Source organism: Rhipicephalus sanguineus, chromosome 1, assembly GCF_013339695.2.
Source record: "Rhipicephalus sanguineus isolate Rsan-2018 chromosome 1, BIME_Rsan_1.4, whole genome shotgun sequence".
In the NCBI taxonomy this organism is placed as follows: Eukaryota; Metazoa; Arthropoda; class Arachnida; order Ixodida; family Ixodidae; genus Rhipicephalus; species Rhipicephalus sanguineus.
The window spans coordinates 161908449-161936214 of NC_051176.1; the positions used below are offsets into that span (position 1 = coordinate 161908449).

General features: G+C 45.5%; 1 protein-coding gene across 3 annotated transcripts in view; it reads right to left on the bottom strand.

Annotated features, from left to right (window-relative positions):
• The window catches only part of LOC119401395 (sushi, von Willebrand factor type A, EGF and pentraxin domain-containing protein 1), a 300370-nt gene that overhangs the window by 173357 nt on the left and 99247 nt on the right, over positions 1-27766 (bottom strand). For all 3 annotated transcript variants that reach the window (XM_037668182.2, XM_049417415.1, XM_037668175.2), the window contains exons 4-5: positions 10371-10544; positions 9035-9208 (exon numbers count right to left, since the gene is read on the bottom strand). In XM_037668182.2, coding sequence (XP_037524110.1) covers positions 9035-9208; positions 10371-10544 — 348 coding nt within the window. The remainder of the gene's footprint in view (positions 1-9034; positions 9209-10370; positions 10545-27766) is intronic.

Consider the following 27766-nt stretch of genomic DNA (forward strand, 5'->3'; position numbering starts at 1 on the left):
TCGCGTGTCTCGCAGAGAACTATCGTTTCAGTATGAGCTAGCTGGACTCGGCTGCTGACCCGAAAGACTCGAGTTCGATGCCGTCTGCGGCGGTCGCATTTTGATGAAGGCGAAATGCCAGAAGCCCATGAACTTAGATTAGGTGCTCCTTAAAGAACCCCAGATGGTCGAAATTTCCAGAGCCCTCAACTACGGCGTGCCTCAAAGGCATTCACGGTTTTGGCACATAGTTACCCCAACAAATATTACTAGCTAGCTGGTAATAACACTATAGTGGTAAAGGAATCAGTTTCGCCGTCTACTAAGTAGCACTGTGCGACCTAATTCTGTAGCATCATGCAAACTTTTATTCTTTTTGCCACTGGTATGAAAGGCCTGCATGAAGCCGCGCCCATGCTACGGCTGGGAACGGCCAATCTACACTCGAACGCAATAATCAAGATGAAGAAATGGGTTTAGAGAGGTCGAAGAACACTACTTCAGATTAATGAGATGATAAATGAAATGAGACGCACTGGACGTGACATACGGCCTTAAACACAAGATATGCACGGTGAACAAGCTTAACGATGAAAGACGCTCCTTATTGTAATTCCATAGAGGAGCCTGAATGTTGCGATGCGATTGGCCTCAAAGTAAAATATGGCCTTTTCTTCCGCACCATGAGTAGTTGTGTTCTTTAACTATACATCTTTCCTTCATTGCTGTTGTGCCCCTCCCCCCTCTTTCCTTTATTCATATACACAAATACGTCCAAGCGTTTTCCTTTTAACGCATCATATCACTCCTTTACACGACATATGAAATTACAGCGAAATTCTGTTTCTCTCTGGTAGGCTGGACTGCAATAGTGTTCTTTCTTGACTGAAAGACACGCAAAAGGCCTTCGGCGATAGGAACTTGCGCATGGTCAGGATAACCGGCCGAAGTCAGCCACACGTTAAACACCTTATTGGCAAGAGCTTTACTGTAAAGTTTCAGTGGATCCCATTCCACGTTGGTATTGAAGGCAATGAAAATGCTGATGCCCTTGCATGCGAAGCGCGGACATCTGTTCCAAAAGTAAGAACTCCTAAGACTTCCCAGAACAACAAAGATGCGATACGCAATCATTTCAAGATGGTCTACAAGTGTCCACACCAAGCATGTGTAATCCATGGACTTTATCGTGAACAAGCGACGTTGCTGTATCCCATAAGAACCGGCTCCGCATACAGCCCGGCTTGGTCATTCAAGACTGGGCGATACGCTTCCCCGTTTTGTGCCTGCTGCAGTGACATCTGGGACATTGAACATTTTATTTGGCTTTGCCCGCAGTTTGATCTGGAAAGTGCAGCGATGGTCCGCAGCTTGCAAAAAGGTTGTGATAGGCACCGGACATTTGAAGACGTCATTTATCCTGAAGGGCCCGCGGCAACGGGGAGGAGCGTGCCAAGAATTTAGCTGGTCTTCCTGCGAGACACTGGGCTGTCCAACACGTAGTGACAGACACCTAAAATTCAGGAGAGGCTCAGGCGGAACAATTACCGGCCATGCAGGCCAGGCTAACCGCCTGCTGCCACATCACAACCACCACCACCACCACCACCATCTTTACACGACATATCTACGGTAAATTTTCAGCACACCGAGACCACATTTGCTTGGGAGTGTACTATATTTTAAAAATAAAACAGACAGATGACTTGACTGCTTGCATTGCGTCATTGTAAATTTAGGAATGCTAAAGATATATAACGTAATAACAAGACTTTATGCGCCAGAATTGGTAAATATCGTCCGTATTATATACTGTGTGTGACAAGAGGTGCATGAAAAATGAAGCACAATTTGGGCAACCTTAGCTGGCACCTTAGCTGTGGCCATCACGCCTGCAACGCAAGTACTATAAGCACACGTGTGTCCAGCTGCCCGCATAACATTTTACTTAATTCCGAGGTGACGCCCTGAACCGTGCAGTAATACGTAGGATGTTATGTCGGCTCGGCCAGCGTTAACCTGTTTGTGCGTAAACACTGTCTCCTTTCTCTTTCTCTCTGCTATGCACGATTTCAAGCAGGTTTTATTTCAGGGGCCACTCTGGAGCAGCGACATGCATCCGCTTAAAGTACACGGGGAAGTATACTTGAGCCCCACCAAAGCGGTACAAAATTGAGCGCGTTTCTAAAGGTTTTCAAGCATTTCTTACGCTTCGTAATATTCGCTATCGCTAGTTTCGCGTGTTTCGTGAGACTGCCAAGTCGAGTCAGTGCATTCGTGCATCGCTCCCAAGATAAGCAAAACGCGAAGAAGAACATCCAAAGAGAGCGGGTGCGTATACAAAACGCTTACATAGTAACGACCGTGCAATTCAGGAAGGCTTAGGCCTATAATAACGGTCCTGTAATTGCGTACTATATAGCTCCGTCCGCTACGGGGAGCGCGACAAAACGGGGACAATGTGAGCGGGCAAATGAACAAACAGAAAGAGCAGATGAGGAACTGAAAGAAAAACGCCTCGTCTAAGCCAATATTCACGGCGACTACAAAAAGCGCAGGCAAGAAAAAGGAGAAAGAGGCTTACGCAGCGCGAAGGACGTCTTAAGCTCACGACCGAACGACCAGTCTAGAGAAAGGGACAATAAAGATTTCAGCGCTCCCTTTATTTGTTGAAGTCGTCGAACGTGGTATCTTTGTCTTAAAAGCTCTCTTGCTTCTGCGCAGTTCTCGCTGATATCGCCATGCTACAATGGCCGCCGCATTCGGAAGGAGACGGACACCATTTCTGCGCTCTAACCGAGCCGCGGGCTGCGGATTTAGGGGCCGGCGGCATCCGTAGGAAAAAAGAAAAAAAAGGTCATTACTGAAAACAGGACCTCTTCTTCCTCTTATTTCCTAGTCATCCCATCGTAATCTTTTTACCGGGGGGACACTGTCGGAGCATTATCATAATTAAACTTCATTCCGCGCCTAACGAGAACTAAATTGAGACAACGGTAATCGAGGAAATGGGGGCTTGAAGACGCTAAAAAAATAACAAGAATATAAAGAAGAAAAAAAGAGAAACAAGTAGAGAAAAGGACACGAAGAAAATAAATGACGAAAAGCTTCCCGAGGCCGCAATAAGGTTCGACAGCTGGCAGAAAGTCAAGCGGTGCGCGCGGTCGAGCCGCCGAGAGTGTGGTGCTAACGAAGCGCGAAATCTGCTGGATTTGGGCAAACAGGTTATTATTGTTCCTCCTCCTTTACAGCGCGCAGGCGCCGAAGAATGGAAAGAATGTGACAAAAGCAAGAAAAGAAAGAGAGAGAAAGCGGACGCAAACAGCGGTGTCTATAGAAGGGCCGTCGGAGAGGGGCACAATGGGAATTGCAGAAAAAGAAGAAGAACGATCGCACATAGATACAGACACGGTGTGTCAGCTGAATATAGAGTGTTAGACAATAGGCCGACAATGGCGCTTCCTGGCTGCGCATGCAGTCTGTTAGTTTGAATAGAGACTAGCGGAGAGGGGGACAGAAAATGAGGATGTCGGAAGCGTTGTGCAATCTTCGCACTTCCCGAACAAAGTGTACAGGGGCCTGCACATTATCGAGGGAGCATAAATTAAACCGTAGTCTCAATAATGAGGAACGCATTTGTCGGGCGCTCCTTCTCTCCTGACCTCCATTTTCGGCCAAGGGTCCTTGTACGTTGCTCCCCGGGCCAGTTAACTTCGTTCTTCGCACTATCGTTTTTCCTAGCTATAGCTTCCTCTGTACGCTCGCTTTGCTTGTTCATGTCATGTCACACTCACTCACTCACTCACTCACTCACTCACTCACTCACTCACTCACTCACTCACTCACTCACTCACTCACTCACTCACTCACTCACTCACTCACTCACTCACTCACTCACTCACTCACTCACTCACTCACTCACTCACTCAATCTGCTTCTTATTTTTGCTTTCTTCATTTCTTGTTTTTTGTCTTAGATTTTAGTTTGATGTTCTTGTAAGCTAAAGGTTGTGAGGAAATCGTCAGTGAGGTATACATCTCTTAAGGATTCGCTTTATGACAAGGGAACGTTGACTCCAAGCTGCTTGGAAAAGATCAATGGAAAGAGATTGCCCAAAATACTGACACAGGCTAAAGAAATTTGGGTCAAAATGATCGCTCATTACTGCGAGTGTTTCTTCCTTTTTTTTTTAAATTAGCTAACCGCATAATTACTCGGTGCTGAAAGTCTGGCCGTAGCATGCAGAATATTCGTGGCGGATTCAACGGTTTTCCTCGAGGGTCGCTGGTGTTCAACCCCAATATGGTGGGGCAACAGCGTTCGCAGCGGCGCGGATGGTGTTTGGCCGAGACGAGACTTGCAACGTGGTTCAGTTAAAATAGGTTCATTCCGGCTAAGGAAGCTTTTAAAAGTGAGTCGCGCCGCAGCAGCATACGCTAGGCAAAGCCTAAGATTTAGCCCACACTGTGAAAAGAAACAATGGCGTCCATATGGACAAGTGCGCAGTATGGTGTTGTGTGGTGTGATATGGTAGGGTGTGTTCTTGCGAACATGCACTTATACCCATTTTAAGATTATGGCTAGCATAATCTCCAACCGATCTGCTTTGCCGGTAGCCATTTCATGCTTACATGTACTCTTGATTACGGGAGAGACAACCATTTTTATACTAAGGGACTGTTTGAGAGGACAGCTCCAGATACGTTTTGGCCGCATGTATGCAGTCTTTTAATAAGCACCAATATGAATTTAATAGAACTTTTTGTTGGGCTAGTTGGTACATGCTTACTGAAAAACCAAAAAGACGCGTACCATCAAGGAAAAAGTAAGGACAGGACAGAAAGGGCGTCACTCGCAACTAACTTTTTTCCCAGAACATCAGCGTCATATATAAACACAGCGACCCTGCGCGCGCACATCGCCTCACACGCTCGTCAAAAACCCGCGATAACAAGATTAACTAATCGAAAAATGAATCGATGAACCTAAATTCACCCCCACGCAGAGCAACAGATGTGTCACTAACACAGCATTCTTTTTTCTTTCTAATATAGTATGCTTCCATAATTTCACGCGCTAAGACATCGTTACTCTTTCCAAGAACGGAAACACTGGCAAACCCAGGCTCACACTTGCAGGAACCACAATGCACAGGCAAATGTGCTGAAAGTTTATTTTTCACCGAAAGTTCGTGCTCCCTCATCCTGTCGTTTATGCACCGGCCTGTTTGGCCGATATATACCCTACCGCAACTAAGCGGGATCTCGTACACCACGCCAACCGAGCAGGCGACAAAGGGCCTTGCGTGCCTCTTCCCGGCCTCGGTGCAGAAGAAATTCGTGGGCACAGGCTAGCCAACTTGCGGGGCGCCGAGAACACCAAGGGTACCTTGTACCCGTTGGCCACATTCTTAAGGTTGTGAGCAACCTTGTGCACATAAGGCCTAACCATGGGCCTTTTTTTCCATCGGCTGCCTATTTCTTCTCGATCCCTTCAGTTTCTGAAGGAGGGTTTCCGAGACTGCAACAACGACAGAACCAGGGTAGCCGGCTGAATACAGCCTCGTGACCTGATTATTGAAGCTTTCCTGCATTCGATGAGGACAAGATTTCACCAGCGCTCCTTCCAGGCACATGGAAGCAACGGCCCTCTTGACAAGTTTCGAATGCGAGGCATCAAAAGGAAGAAGTGCCTTGCGTGAACGTGGGCTATATGCCCAACATATGTGCGTCTCCGAGAAAGTGAGACTCAGGTCTAAAAATTGCAGCACACCACCAACAGGAAGCTCATGCGTGAATAAAAGACCCTTGGCGTGTTGTCTAAAAACAGCTAAAACCTCATCCACTGAGTTAGTGGTTGTCAAAGAAGGGTTAGCTTTAAAAATGATTAAAAAGTCATCAACATACCTAAAAATCTTCACTTCAGCATCGTCAATAACCTGAGCCACTTCTCTGTCAAAATCCGCTAAAAATATGTTACATAACACAGGTGCCGCGCATGAACCTATGCAGATTCCTTTTCTTTGAATATAAAACTGATTATCGTGACACACGAACGTGGAACATAGATAAAATTCGAGCAACGTCATAAAGTTGTCAAGGGAAATGCGAGTGGCGCGCTCAAAGGCAAGAACACCATTCTGCTCAATACAGCTTCTAACAACTAAAAACAACTCTGCGTGGGGAACCGAATAAAACAAATCTTCAACATCAATAGAAAAAGCATTGCCACTTTCGTTTAGGCCTATCAAGAACTGTGTAACATCATTTGACTTCTTAACAAGAAAAGGGTCATCCACAATAAGCGCATTAAGATGCTTCAGTAAAAATTTGCTCACATTTTGTTGCCAAGATTCCCGTTCGCTGACAATACACCTGAATGGCATGTCGACCTTATGAGTTTTTACACTGAAAAACACAGACAGCACGGTTCGCTTCGAGGAACTGATGGCCTTTGAAAGAACGTGAAGCTGCAGATCCTTGCAGAGCAAGATTGCCTTAGCTTTTACCTTGTTTGGCTGTGTCTTCGTTCGGGCAAAGTTCTTGGCTATAGCTTGTGCAGCTTTTTCACGAAACGCCTCGGCCGACAGGACGACAAAGCCACCCTCTTTGTCGGACTGCAGAAGTTGGAGGTTATTTGTCCTGAAGTATGTGACCACTTGCCCAATCGTATCCTTGGGAAGAAGATGTGTACGCTGCACAGTCTTCAGCAGGCAATCAACACCCTCCAGTAGGCATCTATCACGGTCGTCACCATCCGCACAATTGGCCACACGCCGATTCAAGGCCAGCAACTCGTGGACACAGAGACTTGGTGGCACGGAAAACTTGGGGCCTTTCTTGAGAGTCTTGGAAATACCCCCAGGAAGGTCTACGTTTCCTAAGACGGGTAGCTGGGTCGGCTGAGCAGTTTTCTTCATGGCACCCTTCGGGAGGTGATTCAGCGTACATCGCCACCAAAACTCAGTAGTCTGCGCTATGGCTCGCTGACAAAGCTTAAGCCTACGGTGCGCGAACCACCCAGTGTCCAACTCAAAGCACTTGACACGCTAACAGTCTTGAAGGAAGCGAATCTGTCTCCACAGCTCTGATTTCCAAATCCGGCATATCCTCCTCGAATGACTCAGTGAAGGCTTGACAGACCCAAACAGAGCTTGCACTTCCAGCGGCACCAACCCATTGTTGATGCAAAACGCCAAGTATCTTGCGCGGCACGTAGACGAGGCAATATGCGCGACCAGCAGCAGCGGCTCCGAATTAGAAAGAGGGGAACAGAAGGCAGGGCCCACTATAGAAGAAATGTAACCTAATAGAACTTTTTGTTGGGCTAGTTGGTACATGCTTACTGAAAAACCAAAAAGACGTGTACCATCAAGGAAAAAGTAAGGACAGGACAGAAAGGGCGTCACTCGCAACTAACTTTATTCCCAGAACATCAGCGTCATATATAACCAGAGCGACCCTGCGCGCGCACATCGCCTCACACGCTCGTCAAACACCCGCAATAACAAGATTAACTAATCGAAAAATGAATCGATGAAACTAAATTCACCCCCACGCAGAGCAACAGATGTGTCACTAACACAGCATTCTTTTTAGGAGCTTGCTCGCCAAGCTTCTTATGCTCGCGCCTTGTCCTCACCTACGTGACCGTCGGCGCGGCGGCACACACCACGCTCGGCGCAAGCGCGACTGCTCGAAGGCCGCACCTCTCGTTTCGCTGGCTTCCTTTCTCTTTCTCTTCGCCGGGAGCTCACTAAGTGAGCACTCTTCGTTGCCGCTCCGCAGCATGAACGGCAGCAGCGCGACGGGCTCGCAACGCAGCAGCAGCTCGGGAAGATCTCGCCTTGCCAATAACCAGCCAACACATGATGTCACGTTACGCTCTCCGATGCGCAAACGTCCCACCACCGTCAGGGGCACCTGTATCGATGTTGCCTTCTCGAACTTTCCATTGCGTCCCATCATCGATGATCCCTTGGCAACATACTTTACTGATCATGAAGCAATTATCTTGAAAGGGAAACGAGTCCCCAAGCTCATCGAGGGACGCCCTTCTTGTACTTTGCAGAAGAACATCTCTTGTGTATATGTAATGCATACAGTTCATCCATCATAAAGCAATCATCTTTAAAGGGAAACCAGTCCCCGAACTCATCGAGGGACGCCCTTCTTGAACTTGGTAAAACAACATCTCTTGTGTATATAGAATGTTAAGGGGCGTAGCCAAGGGGGGGGGGTTACACCCCCCCCCCCCGCTGAAAATTTTCAAATTTGCTTGCGCATATACACACGCACACATACAAACGCACGCACGAACATACATAAAGTATGGTTGAACCCCCCCCCCCCCCCGAAAAAAAATCCTAGCTACGCCCCTGATAATGTTTATAGTTCATCGAAATGTATATGTACTTCATCAAAATGTATATAGAGCATCCAGCCTTACATTAATAAACATTGTTTATGTAATGCGTATATAACAACGTTGTCACGTTTATATACGATGGTAGAGCAATGTGTTTGAACTTGGTAAAACAGCATCGTTTGTGTATATATAATGTTTATAGTTCATCCAAATGTATATATACTTGATCAAAATGTATATAGTGCATCCAACCGTAAATTAATAAACATTGTGGATGTAATGTATGTATAACAACGTTGTCACGTCTGTATATGATGGTAGAGGAATGTGCACGGAGCATTCGCGGGTTACCCGATCATCTCCGAGCAAGCTCCTCTAACATCATTCACTTCGTGGATATGGCGGTGAATTTTTCTTTCTAATATAGTATGCTTCCATAATTTCACGCGCTAAGACATCGTTACTCTTTCCAAGAACGGAAACACTGGCAAACCCAGGCTCACACTTGCAGGAACCACAATGCACAGGCAAATGTGCTGAAAGTTTATTTTTCACCGAAAGTTCGTGCTCCCTCATCCTGTCGTTTATGCTGTGCGTTACCCCTCTCTCCCCTTCACCACTACCTTGAGCTCATTGCCTGAATTCCATAGCCGCTTAGCAACGTAGGCAGACTGCGTGCGATACTGACCAACGCAGTGTGTGGGTGCGCCCTCCCATTGCCGCTGAGAGTTGCAGCGCGCCGTGGAAGGCCCCTTCAGGCGAAATCCGTGGTGGCACTCGTATCGCACCACCGAGTTGAACAGCAGCTGGTCGAAGATGGCCCGGCCGTTCAGGGGGTCCTCGGGCTTGTCACATTGCACCGCTGCGCACGAAAAAAAAAAATCGTGGTTCCGTGATTCGTTTTCTTTATCTTACTGTTGCGTCGCGAACAGTACGAAAGACAAATCCCAATGGGCGAGTCTGTTCAGGGGCGTAGCCAGAAATTTTTTTCGGGGGGGGGGGGAGGGGTTCAACCATACTTTATGTATGTTCGTGCGTGCGTTTGTATGTGTGCGTGTATATATACGCAAGCAAAACTGAAAAATTTCGGGGGGAGGTTTGAACCCCCCCAACCCCCCCCCCCCCCTTGGCTACGCCCCTGAGTGTTGGTCACATATGTTGGTCACATCTGCTTGTGGACTATGTATGGTATTACGTATACTTAGAACTTCGTCGAATTTCGACTGCGGTCGTTAAACTGTCCACATTTTATTCGGCCAATAATGGTTTATTTACCTTGCAACCACCTCGCAAGGCAACAACGAAATATAAGCACACTGCATCTCTTACTTCACTAGCCACTACATGCGCGAGCGCTTGAATTAAGTACCGTAATATCTTCAAAATTTTCTTCGAAGTAAGTTGTGGCTGCAGTGAGAGCAGCGACGGAGCCAAAAAGTTCTATTAGTGGAAATGAACGTCATAGAGATGAAAAGACAGTACATAGGTGAGTCAGCTTAATAGTCGATTGATACCTGAATCCTAATTCTGAAAGTGCTGGGCGCCGTGCTACGATATGAGTACGCTACGTTTCTAGCAATTCACTTAACGAAACAAAACAAAGGTCCCATAAGACGAAGGCGCCTAGGTAACAATGAGCCCAGCGAATAAGAGCGCTCACATGAATCCTAGTTTCGTGGTGCGTTTTTTGGAAGTCATGCGCTGCAGGTATAAGGCAATTTGCTTCACCTACCTGTAAGGCAAATTTGCTTCAGCTACCTTGCCTTTAAGAGTTCGAATCGCCTAAACGACGAGGACCCATAAGTTGCATCTCGCGGCCTAGTTTCGATAGTCGTGAATGATGCTACACAACTAACGCTTCAAATGTACTGCGCGAGGAGGATTGTAGTGCATAGTTGCTAGGAGCTGCACGAATAATTAACAACCAAATGTATCCCGAAACAAGCGTATACGAGCAACACGCCATGGTGACGTCAGCCAGAGCAGCAAGAGCAGTTCAGCCATGTGCTTCATTTAATACGTACGCCTGCACTCTGGCAGTGTGCCGCTCCACTGGCCGGAGGACTGGCAGTAGCGGTGCGCCCGGCCGAACAGCTCGTATCCCTCGTGACACTCGTACTTGACCGAACTGGTGAAGCGCGTCATGGCGCCCATGCGACGGCCGTGCTCAACCTCTCCTGGGGGGCCGCAGCTCTTGGCTGCAAACAGGGAAGGATGAGTCATCGTCAACGCATGCAGGAAAGCGCCACTGAATACACTTCATAGTCAAGCGACACAACAGTGCATGTGTGCGTCGTCTCTGGTGGCAGTGCGTCTATCTAGTGCTATCATGAAACACATGTCCTTGCTTGTGCCTGTGACAGCCACAGGGTGCCATTCTTAGTAATAACACTTTGGGACAGTCGCTTTCATAGCCGCGTGATGTACCTATGTGCACGCTTGAATAAACTGCTACCTAATAGATTATCCTGTCCCTTTGGCAGTAGCGGAGCACAGACTTCGCCGTACTTGAAAGCGTGCTGCGCTTTCTATCTATCTATCTATCTATCTATCTATCTATCTATCTATCTATCTATCTATCTATCTATCTATCTATCTATCTATCTATCTATCTATCTATCTATCTATCTATCTATCTATCTATCTATCTATCTCTCTCTCTCTCTCTCTCTCTCTCTCTCTATATATATATATATATATATATATATATATATATATATATATTTATATATATGTGTGTGTGTGTGTGTGTGTGTGTGTGTGTGTGAGCGCTTTTGTCAGATGTCACTGGGTTGTGTTCATGCTTTTGATTACGTGACATCCTGTAGCCATACTTGTTTGTTTATTCCTACCCTTCTTTCCTTTAGTCGGTAGTTGCAGCCAACAGTATGGTTTCCTAATTGATTTTCCTCCGGCGTTTCCCCTTTTTGTTTCCCCTACACTGCAAACCGTTTCACACCCTCATAGGTGTATTTGCGATAAAACACCTATCGTACACCCTTTTTTTCTGTCAATATTATCCGAAAGGGTGTAATGTCTTTTTTGCACACCCTTCGCACACCCTTTTTTCATTTTTGGGTGTACAATGGGTGTATGTTCTGTTGAACACCCATGGGTGTTCTTTGGATTTTACACCTATGGGTCAATTCACGCAGTGAATTGACCCATAGGTGTAAACAGGTATCGTTGTACTGCTGAATGCAATTAACTGAGACATTGAACACCACGGGCAACGCCTCCTGAAACCACGGGTCACCACCCTGTTCGACAGAGCGTCTTGGCACAGGATACTGTTTCGCGAGGCACCTGAGTGTGAAGCTACCTGCTCGTGAATCAGTAATGGTTCACCTTGGTCTGCTAAGCTTGCCACTCAATTTTCATTCTTTTAGTTGTGCATCACAAGTCTGCTGTAATTGCAAAGACGCATGTATTTTGCCTACTTTATTAGGCAAGTGGTAGTGAAAATAAAATATAGTATTGTCGTGCCTGAGGTTCTGAATGCAGTGAGTCAACTGATGTTACTTATTTTGAGCTCACATATATTTAAGCCTTTACATCCAGATTTATTTTTGAGAAATCATTTCCAAAATAATTTCATTTATTGCTTAATTGGATTGACACGTTGAATGAATGCCCGAAATACATTCGGAATAATATATGTATTTGTTTAGCATTCATAAGCATTTGTTCAGTTTAGCCCTTTCAGTCACGAATTATGATGCACTGTCCGAAATGCATCAAATTTGCATGGCATAATTTCAAGGCACTCAGTATTACATTCCAAGAAATAAAATGAAGGAATGTGTTGTTTTGTGTGGGTTACAGTAATTAATGTTATTTAGCGTGTAGCTAAATTTTTTATTATTCTGCAATCAGTCAGCTTCAATCCTTGCATAAAAGGAATCAACTTTTAGGCCCAAAATACATGCACAGTTTATTTTTTGGTTGTAGGCTTTTTGAGCGAAGAAAAAAAAATACTCTTGACGTTGGTCCTGGAACGTCGCACCTCGAACGATCGTCGAGCATGGTAGTGTCTATAGCAAAGTGATAATCTGCAGCAATATACAGCATAATGAAGTTAAATAAGCGCTAGTTGTCCACTCAGGAGGCCTGCACGAATGTGCACACTAAGTTTCAGGCCATTTGAGGAAACACGCGGTGCGTGATGCGACTTCGAAGTTGATGTGTACAATTGTACACACCGTGACTGAAAGGGTTAGAGACAGTTGGCTTCACTACTCTGTGATCATCGCAAACACCTCTCCTAACGCTTAATCTATAGCATACATATACAGTGAAATGTCGTTGACACGATTCTGCATAATACGTTTTTTAGCCTAATACGTTTTCGTTTTTATTTCCTGCCAACATCCCTTGAAAATAATGCATTTTCATGAGTTTAATACCATCACATTTTTGCCAAAACTGGATAATACGACCGCGAAAGTGGATCTTGACCGATATATCGAGAAATCCTGCGTTTATTCTTCGCTATGACAGCTCTCACCGCGTTCCAACAAGCCACGATCTGCGCGTAGCAGAGCCGCTGAGACCACAGCAGCACCAGTTTAGCGGCGAAAAGATCGCTGCTAGGCGATCTTTTCTTTGAGATTCAGGGGCGTAGCCAGAGGGGGGGGTTGGGGGGTTGAAACCCCCCCCCCCGAAATTTTTCAGTTTTGCTTGCATATATACACACGCACACATACAAACGCACGCACGAACATACATAAAGTATGGTTGAACCCCCCCCCGAAAAAAAATTCTGGCTACGCCCCTGTTGAGATTATATATATACATATATATTGCCGCTTTGTGAGGGCCTCCCCTCCAGTGAAGGGAGACTTTAAGCCTTGCTTGTAGTCAAGCAGCCCTTACTGTGTCGTCGCAATGCTTACTGCGATTCGAATACACTGTGTAAAGCATAACAAAACATAACACTGCCGCAGAAAGAAAGCTGCGCCCACGCGACCCAACAACGGCCGGGGCGCCACCTCCTCTGCCGGCGCAGCCGCCGCGCGTGCGCAGCGCGCGGAACAGCTCTATCACCACGTGACTTAAGCAACTTAAGCAACGCGCTCAGACACGCCGCCGGACCAGCCGGACTCCATCGTTTTCTGCGTGTGTTGTGCATTGCCTCCCGATCGGTCGAGTTTTGCAATCGGTGTGTTTCGGTTGTTTGAAGTGTGCGTGCGCTTTGTGCTCGTCCTTTACCCTCTGCCAGTGCTGCTTATTACGAAGATGCACTATACTCAAAGGGAGACCTGCAGCTTCATATCGTGGAGCACTCGAACTGAAACGGTATGTACCACTATCACGTTGCTACGGCCAGCGCTTTGTTAACTCCGAGAGCGCGATCTAATGCCGTTAACTAAGCTTTTCTTAACTGGTTGACGATCGGTGAGCATTTGTTAACGTAGCGAGCATATGTGAGTGTATTGTTTCATCGGGATGAAGGCAAAGTTGTGTGACATTAGGCGCGGGCAAGCTTTGCTTTGTTTGGTGTTGAAAGCAGCGTGCGCATGCGCGGCTGTGATTCGGAGGGGGATTTGAACGCAGTTGTGGCGGTGCCCTCCTGTCGGCGGTGGTGTTGGAAGGGGGCCACGCTCTCGATGAACCACTATTTTGATTTAAGAATAGTTGGGTTGTGACGGCACCTGTTACCTCTAAGCGTCAAGCGTGTCTAAGGCGCGTATGCTTCGGCCTGTTGGTAATTCAAGTGCATTTTTTTCGCACAAGTAAAAAAAACAGGACAGAAAACAACGACGTGGTGTCCGCGTCGTTCTTTTCCGTCCGTGTTCGTTTTGTGCGCTAAAACTACCGTGATGCTCGGGTTGATGCGTGTGGGTCATTTTAACGCAGCATGTTGCTTCGTTTTAGGTACGCCGCGCGAAGCTCGCCTAAGTGCTAATACATTCCGTTTCGTTAAATTCGTACCGACGTTTTAATTATTCCGTAACATAGGTTTCCTGATAATGCCGGCACCCGTGCACGGGGAGCCGTTCGTTAAATTTGACTTGTGTTCGAATGAATTTTTCATGTCTGTGTTTGGCCGAATCGCCTTAACTACCTGAACTGTGCAAGCGCTAGTTCGAGCATCAGTGTGCACTTAGACGTGCGCAGGGTTTCCCATCAGGGGGGGGGGGGAAGTAGGAAGGTTAATCGCTGCCCCTCTCCCCCCGCCTTACTAAAAAGTCAAAGTATAGGGGCAGACTTTGCGCCCCCCCCCCTCTGTCTGAATTGACTAGGGGGGTGCCCCCCCCCCCCCCTTCGTGCGTACGTCTGAGTGCCCGCGTTTGAGCACAATTTATTTTATTCTATTTGGTTCCATTATGTCTAGCTTTCATTATTTTGTTGTGGTTATTAAGAGTTATATGCGCCTCACCTCGCTTTGGCGTTGTAACTTCGCTAAATACTTTTATGTGTACAAACATTAAAAAACGCAGTTTGTCCGACCACCTCCAATGATATTATTTGGTAAAATACAAGCCTAATGATTTATAAGACATTTGATTATAAGGTTTATAAGACATTCAAGGCTGCAACTTGCAGCCTTGAAGAGAAGTCCTTGTGCAGAGTTTTGCTTTGTATGCTTTTTATCGCTGTGCAGGAATCCTTCATGCCACCAAAGAATGCTCCTTTTTCTTTAAAAATGCGGATGATATTTGTCAAATAGTACTTTCTCTTTCCCAAACAAGCTAATTGCACGTAGAAAAGCTGTTAATTCTCTCCAGTTCCATATGGGCCATGTTATGAGCTTCATTTTTGGATGGTACTATCGTGAACAATATGAGCTCGAACACGCGAGCGCGTGGCGAACAGCCTTGAACCTTACGTCGGCTGATTCGCAGCGGCGGCTGTCGGAAACAAAGCGGAAAGGGCGCCGCGCTTCCACTAGCTGTTGACCCTCCCGCTTCGATATTGTTGATGCGAAACAGCATCTTAGAGAGTGTCAGTGGCCGCTAGCGGTGATATGAATTCCCATCAACGCGAACAGCCACATCAGACTAGGTAGCTGCTGAGATATCGGCTGTGACGTAGCCTGCCACGATGCGCAGGCCATGCTTGCGCATCGGTATCTCGGTGGTGTCGGCTGAGGACTTTGCTGCGCCTCATTTATTTATTTTGTTATCATTGCTAGCGGTCATTGGCACGCAATCAGCCGATCGACACCTCGCAGCAACGCTAGCGAGGCGGGAGTACCAACAGTCAGCGAAACAGCACCCCACCTCTCCCCTCCAGTTTCGGCAGCGCCATCCACGTATCACCCTATCTCAGTTTCAAGGCTATTTTACACGTGCTCTCATGTTCGAGCTCATATTACTCACGATAGTACACGGTACAGAAACTGTTATTTACTGAAACAAATAATTGAAGTCTGCGTAGCGCATTCCAGACAATGATCTTTTTATTTTTTATCATGCAGGGAGCGAGCGTTCCAATAACACCTTGCATTGTGTACGATGGCCCCGATCTTCCCTATGCAAGCAAGCTTTTCCTCCATGTGGACAAAGAACTGCTCTTCAGTGGGTCCAATGCCGAAGAATGAGTAGCTGCACTCATGGCAGCACATTGGCTGTTAAATATCGACTGCCATCACAAGGCGTTCAACGTTCTCGTCGCTGTTGAATGGCTCCTTCTTGCCCAGTGGGTAATGACTCCGAGGACACAAGTAGTAAAGCTCCTGAACATTTTCAAGAAAGCCTAGAAAATAGGCCTTAGCTTCTGCTTAAAGTATGTCGCCACCTGTGATTAACTCGAGCTTAAGCCATAAAGTTATATTTTCATATGGTAACGAGTAGTTATTTGTTTTACATTATACAGAAACGAATATTATGGCGGTACTAGTATTTCATTTCAATTTCTTGCTCATTTTCTTGTGACATTTTAATACAAGCCATATTGTCTCTGCCGATTTCAACATGTTCTCACAGGTCATTCCACTTTGTGGTTATTGGCTTAGTTTTTATATTCAAAGGAATTTGTGACTTTTTTGCAGTAGTTTTAATAATTGGGATCTTTTGCTATTGAAACTTTTGCTTAACAAAACTGCCAGTACTTGTCAGTGAAATCATTGCATCGAATATTGTTTTAAAATTTATATTTGAGCTATATGACAAGCTTTAGGTTTTGTCAATATTTTTAAAGGAAATAAATACTCGTTTTATTCAATTACCAATGATTCTGTTGTCTTTGCTTGGAAAGGGATAATCTTTAAATTTCTCTGAACATGCCCGTGTAAAATTTGATTGAACTGTTGTTATGTAGGTAATGCTTCTGCAGGGCTGTCGTGGTCATAACGTCTCTAATCCCATGCATTTCCTGCATATTACCGCATTCAGCATGCGCTGCAACGTGCGCGTCATGGCCCAATTGCTCACTTTTTTTGTGTTGGAGCCACAATCCATTGCTTTTGAGAAAGTGGGAAATATTTCATAATTCCAGCAATGTGCACAGTTTTCTACTTCACTCATGTACTTTCCCAGAAAAGAGATAATATGGAGGCCTGCTGTGGAAAACGACATTCTGAGTCCTTAAAATGTTGCGTGAGTTGTCACGGAGCATTGATACCCTGCTCGTGTATTAGCTACAGCTGTGTGATGACAGTGTTTATCCTACTAAGAAAGTCGACAACAGGCACAATGGTGTGGGCACTGCTGGAATTTTGAAACTTTATCAATCCATTTTCTCATCAAGGAATTGCACATTTCTGAACTATCTCTTTAACAGGAGAACGACCAGACCGTACCTTGTGTGTTCCAGTTGATTTCAAACAGATACACTGATGTTATGCAGCCCATTTAAGACGATGGCACCTTATTTTATCAACTGCATAAGTGCAGGTATAAGAAGTGGCACCAATATTTCCCTTCTTGGGAAGGGCAACTACAGCGGGAAAATTCATTCTGGGGTGCGCCCGAAGGGACCAGGTGTCTGTAGTGCCCCCAGGGGGCTGACAGGGAAGAAGGTTCATTTGTGCTTCTCCCTGTAACTGCTACCTTTTCGAGGGCGGTTTCATCTATTACACCCCACTCGCACGGGTGTAGCTTGTTCTAAGACCCATACTGCACTGTACGCCTGTGTTACAATGAAGCGTGTTAAATTGAATTCCTCATTATGAAGTGGAAATAACGCCCTTGCTTCATATTTTGACACAAACGCCTTGGTCATTTGTGCTCCATGTCATTTGTGCTCCTTGTTTGGCGGCATATGCGATGCCGCTCCGCACACTCGAGAAAGGTCATTGAATACCGTAGAATTTGTCTCGGATGTACGAGCTTTGTGTTTATAAAAGCTTGACTTTATTTTGTACTATTGGATAACTGTGTGAACATCTTGCAATGTGTGTCAACACATTTTAGGTAATGACTTTGTATTCAGTCACGATTGCACTGTATATGTAAGGGCCATATATGCCGTGCTTCATATGCACCATAAAATCAGTGCTGCTGCCAGCATTTTCCTTCTGTGGCAGGAGCCACTATAATAGGTCATGCGCCCTTGAAAGGACTGGCTAAAGGGTAAGCTTTCTAGCGTTTCAATGGGAGCCAACTGGGAGGGGGGAACCACTCGAATTATGGAAATTTTTGCCTGGGTGTTTGGGTGTAATTGTGCATAAACACCCTACACCCTTTTTTTCATTTGGGTGTAATATGCTTTTACACCCAACCACACCCATTGGGTGAAAGTTTGAAATTACACCCATTGTATAGGTGTAATCCTGCTTGGTACACCTATTTTTTGGGGTGTAGGGGTGTGAGTTATAGACACCAAGTTACACCCATACGGGTGTAAAGTGGTTTACAGTGTATCTCCCTAATTTTTTATATGCTTTCGAATCTCACAAAACAACAACAACAACAACATCGACAACAACAACAACAATAATAATAATAATAATAATAATAATAATAATAATAATAATAATAATAGCAATAATAATAATAATAATAATAATAATGTGTTTTAGTGCAATAGCAATTATATGAACACTCCAGGCGCATTTTTGCCGTCGCCGTTATGTTCCACATAAAAATCGAATAGACAACATTGCCCCCCGCATCGTATGTTCTATGTGCGAGTGAAAGCGCGCGAGCGCTGCCGACGAACGGCCTCCTCCATCGCACGAAAGGCGCATGGAGATAGGAGACAGAAGGGTGGGGGCTGCACGCCTCTAGAAGGAAATGCATACTATTACCGACCGGGCGTAGTCGCTCGCGGTTGCGCGCGTATCTTCAGAAAATATTAGCGGGCGGCTCGTAGCGTTCTACGTGTTGTGCTCTCATGGCAAAGTTTGCATTGAAGCCATAGACAGCACGAAGGTCACTTCGCTCGCTGCAGCGGCCGCCATTGCTAAAGGAATGAGCTGCTAGACTTACTTCGCACAACATTACAATTTGTTGCTATCGCATTAATGGCTTCGCCCTTACAGCGAAACAGTGCATTTTTATTTTATGTGAGTGAGGCTTCTATATGGAAGCCGCTACGCCTTAAAAGCTTTTTAACTAATACTTGGTTGGTCCCCGTTTTCACTATTTCTTAGATTCAGCTTTCTGTGTCCAAGCATATATAGGACATCGAAAGGGATATCTCTTAAACGCTTGGAGCGAATCATCTGTGAAAAGAAGCCTTCGTGGAGGTCGTTAAATACTAAATGCTATGTGTGCAGTTGCGTTCGTTTTCATTTGACACGACGCGCAGTTTCCCGGAAAGCTTTTATTTAACTACGGCGAAGTTTAATGTCATACAACGTTTACGTACTCCGGTGTCAGGAATGGGAGGTGTATACAAAGAGAAGTATAATACGCCTAGTTATTCTATAACTGTTGTGCCCTATTTCATGAAGAGCTCCGCGCGCTTTGAATACGCCTATGTGTCGACATTACGGGCAGTTATTTTATTCAAATGTTTATTGTTTCACATGGCAGAAGAAGGGCGAGCTCACTGGCACTACATCACCTATCGAGCTACCTGCACAAGAACGCACATTAACTGAGCGAGCCTGAAGAATAGGCGAAATAAAAGGTTAAAAAAGCATATTGCGGAATCGCGAAACCTTGTCTTATCTTAAGCATATTTATTGTTGCTGCTGTTAAGTACCGTCGAGTTGCTGTCGCCTCCTGGCGACTCCATGACTGTATGAACGCCAGTGACCTCTACTTAATGTCAGTTTTTTAAGATAATCGGGGCATTTCCCTGTGGCCTGAAAAAATATAACCGAACCTTTCCGTGCATGATCTCCGTGGGTGATCTCCTTTTCTCGAACTTTCCACTTTGGCAAGCATATAATTTACGCTCCGCTGAACCGAAAACCCGCATGACATGACCAAAATAAGGAATTTTTCGCTTCAGCATCTTTTCTTCCAAAGAAAATTCGGGATTAATACCTTTAATGACTGAGAGACTGGTTCGTTTAGCGGTTTATGAAATTTTCAAAGCTCTATGTGCCGTCATTAGAGCAAAAACCATGTAGCTTTTTTTTTACATATTTACATTTTGAACTGTTAGCACTCGTGCATCACCACTTACGTATATAGGTAATCTGTAGCAACCAGGAGGTAATTTGTAGCTCTTGGTTGCAACAAATTATATGTATACGTGAATGGTGATGTTACGTATTCAGGAATGATTGAATGCCCGCACAATCGTCTCAAACTATGTTGGCGCCTTAGCGACACATTCGCAGGGAACCTCATTGCATTATGTTGGTTGTATCTGAAGTAAATTCAATGACCCGACATCGAAAAAGTTTGATAAATTAAGGTCTTTTTGGCATGATGCCGAGGACCGATTACGCATGGCCTTACGCATTTCCGGTAAAAGAATGCGTGATGTAGGTGTGGGTAACGCTTTTTCTGTCAGGAAAAAAGAAATGCCGGACACGCCCCCACTCGAGGATTCTCTTTAGCTGCTTAGTTTGTAAGGCCACGAAGGAAATACTCGCGAATAGTAAGAATAAATAAATAAATCACTGTCGACATTATCCCGCCATAAATGCGACTAACACTGCAATAAAAAAATAGTAAAGCATTCATTGATCTAGAATAAGTGGTCACTCGTAAAGCATTAAAATATAATTTCTGTGTGCAAAAAAAAAAGAAAAAAGAAAGCCCTGACTTATTACGTTGGATATGTATCGAGTGCGAGTGATATCGGTAACGATAGCACTAGTTGATTATATATGTGTATACGTCTTTTTTTTTTTTCTTAAATCTCCCCTTGCTTTAAAAAAGGTCGGGACCACAGATTCGTGGTATGCCCGGACGAAAAGAAACTCGCCGTGCGGCTTGTCATGAAATTGTCGCAAAATAAAGAACTGTTCTTTAGCGCTATACGTTTGATATTTCATCCCGCTAAAAAGACTTGCTCGATGAAATCTGCACTGTTTTCCGCTTCCTAATCTGTATACTTTGCGTATACATTGCGCAAAACGTTCCGACATCTCAGCCTGCAAAGTAAATTTTTACGCGTCACGTCTTCAAATATTAAATTGCGCATTCCGGCTCGTGCTTAACGGTACACGTGGCGTATTTTCGTGCGTTTTAACCGCAGATGCCCGGATGCAATGAGTGAACAAAGCGGGAAGTTGCGTTTGCTGAGCTTGCCTGAAAACGCCGGTGTCGTATATCCACCCAAAGGGTGCCTGCTATATGGTCTGCACTGCAGCTGACCCGTTGAAATTGTAAAGTGACAGTGCAGGATCTGGAAGTCTAGCCAGACCAAGCTTTCCTGTATCTCGTTAGAATTCAATTAGTCGTTCTTAACCGGGTACCGCTGATCTCGCCATCAACATTAAACAACTAAACAATAAGCAGGAACGCGCGGTCCGAGGAAATGATATACAGACGGAAAGAGGGCACATACTTTAAATAGTGCGTTGTTCGCTTTGAGAATCGAACGAAACGGCTTGCATAACAGCTCCTGTATTGAATTCAATTCTCCAGAGAAACGCTTGTTACTGCGGCCATAAATCTTTTGTACAGCTTTCCGGCATCGTAAGGAATGAAATATGTGGACTTTTGTCGAAAGCTATACTCGCGTGTAAAAATATCTACAGAGGAGACGCTTGAGCTACAATTTGGGAATTCCGATCATTAATCTTCTGCCAGATGAAGCCTCGTTAGATTCTGTCAGAAATGTACCTGTACCGTATACGTGCCCGAGAGATGGGCGGTTCGCCACAACTGAATTATTTATTGTCGCTTTTTTGAGGCGAAAGCCTTAAATGTCTCATGAGTAGGGTCATGGGGCGAAAAGCCGGCGTGTGCACACAGAAAATTCAATAGAGCTAAAAAGCCTGCAGCCACTCGCGCACCTCGTGGTTGCAGGCTTAAGCACGTGAAAGTTATGTGATAATGAAAGCAAATTAAGTGAGCGTTGAATTAGTCAGTGAAAGTTAGTAAAATTGGCAATAGTGACACTTAATCAGTGAGAGTTAATAAACCAACGTTATACGTCGATACAGAGGGGACGGTAAAATAGCCACACCAGATGGCTTTCACCTTCGAGTCGTCTGACGCGAATGCACGAGAGACCCTATGAGTTGCTTTTTCTAGGGTACACCATTGATCTCCTATATTTGAGGACACTTGCGAGAATATCATTTTTTCGGGTAGTTCGTTCTTGAAAGACATTCGCAAGCGTTTTTCCGCCCATAAATGACTGCAGCATAGCACGCACATGTAGCAACGTCACTGCGTAAAAAGTAAGAACGACACCCTCGTAAAACCGTTGAACTTCGCTAAACGTGTACTTTCATTAGTTTCCGCTTTAGAAACGCGACTAATAGTGAACCTGGGTAAAGAATTTGGCTAGTTGAAAACTCCTGACTACTTTCTTTCGACGCCCCGCCACGGTGGTCTAGTGGTTATGGCGCTCGACTGCTGACCCGAAGGTCGCGGGATCGAATCCCGGCCGCGGCGGCTGCATTTTCTATGGAGGCGAAAACGTTTGAGGCCCGTGTACTCAGATTTAGGTGCACGTTAAAGAACCCCAGGTGGTCGAAATTTCCGGAGCCCTCCACTACGGCGTCTCTCATAATCATATCGTGGTTTTGGGACGTTAAACCCCAGATATTATTATTACTTTCTTTCGACTATATTGTATAAAACAGCACAGAAAACATTCGAACGCATCTTCAGACAACGTTTAGTATAATAAGATCGTAAGAAATCCAAGAAGGTCACTGCTTACATCTACGAACAGATATTTTTCCCAAGAAGAGACGATGAGGACGCAGTGGACGGATAATAAACAAAGGTGACAGAACAAGAAATTTGCTCCTGACAGATGAGTAAGAACAGGGAGAAATGGAATACTTCACTGCGAACGCTGACATAAGCAGGAAAATAAGAAAAAAAAAACACTCTTCACTTTCTTTACAGAGCTTTCATAGTTGGTCCTAAGTAAGTTTTCATGTACACCTTTCCGCACTATTTGACGTGCCTAATTTATATCACCAGTGAAGACCTATTTTACCTAACTATAACCACTGACATTCTCGTCTGCCTAATGTGTTCGCCTCGGCCGAATGCAATGACCTGGGCCTGCGGCGGCAGAATAATTTCTACGCCACACCACTAGCTCTTTTCCACTTCAGTCGAAACTGAAATTTTAAGAAGATACTTGAATATGCAGAGGCAATTTTAGTACAGAAAATTTCGTGTACATTTATGTTTTATTTTTTTCTCTCAAAGATAACCCCCCGACTCTTCCAAGCGTCGACACGTACACGACACATGTAAGCTGAAAGTATTGTATAAATGATGAAGCTTTATGCCGCATCGATGTAGCGCGCAACGTCGTCTGCAACGAAGCCTTGCGCCAATGCTAGCTGGTATCCGCGATGCGCAGCGCCTATAGGGGCGCCACTGAAAGCCGCGTAGCGGCGGCCGTTGGAACCGCTCGCGGGTCGCGTAGCAGACGCCTCATTTGCGCGCGTGCGATTCGCCGGTTGTGCGCGTCCCAGATAATTACTTTTGCGGCAACAGTGTGCGCAAAGGAGCCGCACTTTATAATAGTGGACATGTGTCCGATGTCACAGCTGTGTGAGACGACAATGTCCCCATACGCGACAAGTGTTTGTCACAGACAATCGACAACAAGCTTCTCCTACGAAGTGGAGCTCATCGTAAGTACACCGCTTTCTTTATAACATCCCGATCACTAACGCCTGCATGCGTTGACGCGTGACCCAATGTTTTTTCTCGACACAGTAGCTTCGTTTACGTGCCATGTGCTGATATAGTAGATTCTGAGGGAGCGCTGTCGCACCGGCGTATAGATTTCACAGGGTCGGCCACGTGAATGGTCAGCGTTGGTAAAACTTTGAAACCAGCACGATAAACATGTGAAAAAATAAACGATAAGCTTGTCATCATCGGTGCAGAAGCGCACAGCGAACATTTTGCACCGATGATCGCATTCCAGTGCCATCAATAGGTAGAATGCAGCCGATTTCGTACAGCACACGTGTGATTCCACGGCGCTTTTTTAAAGGAGCCGTCACCTGCCCTACATTCTCTCGCATTGCACTTCGCGCCATTCGTTTTTCAAGAGAGCCGAGGTATCGCGTCTTATCAGTAATAACAACCTCATGTGAATTGTAGTGTCTACAATGCAGGCGAGGCGACCAAGTGTAAACGTAGTAGCATTCGCTGAAAACGTAGCGACAAAAAAGAATAAAAACACGGTAATCGTTCTAACACTGCCGTAAACAAAGCGCGATTGCTTAGCTTCTACGTCGTACAGCCGCAATCCACTGCCGCCGTCGCTTTCGCTCATGAAATAGCACCGGAAACCTGTAGATGTGCGTTCCTGGCCATTTCTTGTGTGTGTTTGAGCAGCCGACAACGCAGCAGGTATTTTTCGACATCGCTGAGGCCCGCAAGGATCGTTAAATCACGATGAAAAACACATCCATCCGCGCACTCGCGTATAGACGCTCGCGGGAACACTGCTCGCCGGGCCCCGCGAGTGCTTCCGAGGCGTGGCGGCAGATGGCGTCGTCGGCGCTTTGCGCATCGCCTATACTACATTAAAAAAAGGTGAATAGAGCAAGCACAATATTTAGAGACCAGCAGGTTTCTTTTAGCTTGCTCTTCGATGACAGAAATGGCCCCTAACGTTCTGAAAACCAAAAGAACTACTACAGAAATGTAAAATAAATACGCGCAAAAGACGATGCAGTGATACTGCCATAATAATTGGTTGTTTTTTGAACTAAATATTTAAAGATAAAATAGTTATTCGCCTCGACATAATAGATGTGGCACTTAATGAATCCAGTGCTCATTTAGTTAAATGTACAAAAAAAAAAATCCACTTGATTTATGTGTGCTCCTTGCCCAATGATTTCAAAGCATTTTCGCAGCAACAATTAGACGAGTCATACGGGTGCCTTGTTTACCATGGCAGTTTCGTGACACTTTTTATTATAATCGTTACAAAGAGATTCACGATAAGAATGTATCGAGTGCGTCGTTACGAATTAGCTTATCATCGAGTAAGCAAATAAGCAAAGCCCTCATGGAAGCGCGCGGTGATTGAACGTATGAAAAATATCCCCATCCTTATCATTAATTCAAAAGATCCATTTCTCTCACGTATTTGCATGAATTGGAGCACCGTTCATCATATTTAGCTCCCTCACGAAGCTCCCCACAAATATGGCAGTGAAACCAACAACATCCGGTTTGCGGCACACGATAGCCAGGCTGCCAGAGGATATACGATGCGTTGCCATGGCGCTCCAGGTTCAGCAGGCGACGCGTTGACAATGAGGTGGATGCAAGGCATCGCCGTTCATCGGCAATAGGTGACGCATGCTGTAGTTTCCTTTCCTGTACATATCTGCGGCAAACAAAGCGTATAGTAGGCCTAGCTGCGTTCCCCTTGCACTCCATCTCTTATGGTACCTCAAACCTTATTTTATTCTCTCAGGAAACTTAATGAATCTGAAGTAGGCAGTGGAAGCGGTTGGATTCACCCGCTGAGAATCGTACAAACTAGGGCCAGCGCCTGCGCATGCCGGAAGAGAAGAGAATACGATCGTGGCTGTTGTTGCCTTCTTTTATTAATTAAAATTCATTCCTGCTCCCCCTTAAAGAGGTCGGTCGGCCCGTAGAGTATTCCGCAAAAATTACCAGAGAGGACTGTGGTGCTGCGATTATTCGTCTAGCGTGAGAACAATGGCTGGTGCATGGACTGCCTAATCTGCGCGGGGCTTTCACACGCTCTTGTAACGTTATTCGCTGCGCTTTGTATTTATAAGCTTACAAGCAACCGTATAGTTTTCTCAACACGGCGAGGTAATACGTCTGCGCCCACATGCGTTGTTATGAATTGTGGCGTTGATAACGCATTGTTTTGCCGGCTGTAATAAATTTGTTGAATCCAAAGAGTCACTCTGAGCCAGAAGGACGAAATTTCGGTCTGACAAATAGTCCCATACCTGTAGCTCTCGTAGACACTAGCACTAAAGTTCCTCCTACTAATTTAAATGTTAGAAGCAACTTTTACTTTTGTTCAACAGTAATCTTCACTCAAAAGGCTATATGACCGTTGCGACGCACTTTAAAGGCAGTTAAACTCAACTCACTAAAAACTTTTTCCTTCCTTTTAAAGTGGCCTTCAAGCTCAAGTTAGGCCTTCACTATATTAAAAAAAAGGAACTTTGTGCACAAGAGCCTGCTTTGAATTTGAGATATTTTTATATTAAAATTTTACGACGTGTGCCCATGTGTTCGAGAAAGTTGCGATGAACATATTAGTCGTAACTCGTAAACAAGATGAAATCTGTACATTAGCCGGCATTGAATTGGGTCCTTTTGATTGCGAGAGCTCTCGATGGGCGCCGCCCTCATGAGATCAGATATTTTCAGGCCGCACATGTAAGCATCAGATGTGCTCACCGCACGCCACGTTATGCTGATGATACTAGAGACCAGTGCCCGGCAGCCCTACCAAAAAAAAAAAAAAAAAAATTGACACCATCTCCCATTCAAGGGAGCCATGAGGGGATGCGAAGCAGCATTGGGGGCGCACACCAAGTTTCCGTTACGTTCACTCGGCGTTTCCGTTAGTGTGTGAGGTTTGTATTTAGAGTTTGTGTTATCATTACGTTTTTTTTATTGAAATAGAAAATAAATGAAGGAGTTGTTGTCACTATTGCTTGGTGACGGCTACCCCTTTCCACATAGTTGTTAGGATAACAAAATAAATAAAAAAATGTATATATACATATATACAGTTCTACAAGTTCAGGAACTCAGTAGCCATCGCAAATATTAGTGTCTTCAAAAAAAAAAAAAAAACGCTGGAGCACTTTCATTGTTTTACGGTTTATCCTAGTCGGCCATGGGCCTAGTATTTTTGCTAAGGAAAACGTTCGCTCGGAGTCCAGCGTGTGAAGTTCCTGTTCGAGTCGCTGTATATGCGTGTCGTGCTTGGGACAGTCGAGCAACAGATGATGCACATCCTCGTCGTCATGGCCGCACGAACATGTTGACGATGATGCACGGTGAATCCGAAATAAGAAGTGCTTTGTGTGTTTGTGCGTTGCTTTCCGTTAGTGCAGAGCGAACGAGTGGCGCCGACGTTGACGTTACAACTCATCTGAACGGGAGCGAAGCGAAAATGACGGAAGCCAACCGAGCGCACGCGCTTATATATACACGAAATGGGGGAGGGAGAGGAGAGAGTGGGTTACAGGCTGTATTTGGCTGCGGCGCGGCTGCATCTCGTGGGCGGAGAGGGTGCGCCGCGGCTGCAGCCCTGCAGCGCGGGGGAGGAGAGGAGAGAAGGCGACCGAACACCTGCGTAAAGGAGGAGAGTGGGAGAGAGAGTAGGCGTATGCGCAGTGGAGCGCGGACGCCACCACCGACGCCGGACACAGCCCCGAGCAAAAGCTGCTTCGCATCTAATATGGAAGGGGTTGTGACGGTACTTGGTTACCACTTACGTGAAAACACGCTAAGCTACCCCCGGTCGCTTTAGAAATACACGGTACGGCAATTACATGGGTGATTTATTTCGCTGCACTGAATAACAAAATAGCGACAGGTTTTAAAAGCCCAATATTGTAGAGTCTACGGTAGGATTAAGTTTGCAGGTAGGCTACACTCTGGAAGACAGGTGAATCGCGAAACATTTGCGGTGAGGTAATCGCATACCAACTCCAACGGGCCGTGTTGTCGATTACACGTCATGGTAGTTTTCCTGTTTACATTGCAGTATAATTCTCGTGAAAAAAATTACGGGGGATGCTTCGAAATTTCTCAGGATGTGAAATGAAGCTCTGGGCGCACGCGGCGACGTATAGGCACCGCGAAATGGAGTTTTCGGAATGCGACAGCAGCGCAAGCACCCTAGCGATCAGAAACAGTCAAATTGTGCCCGGCCCCTACAATAAAAATTACACCAT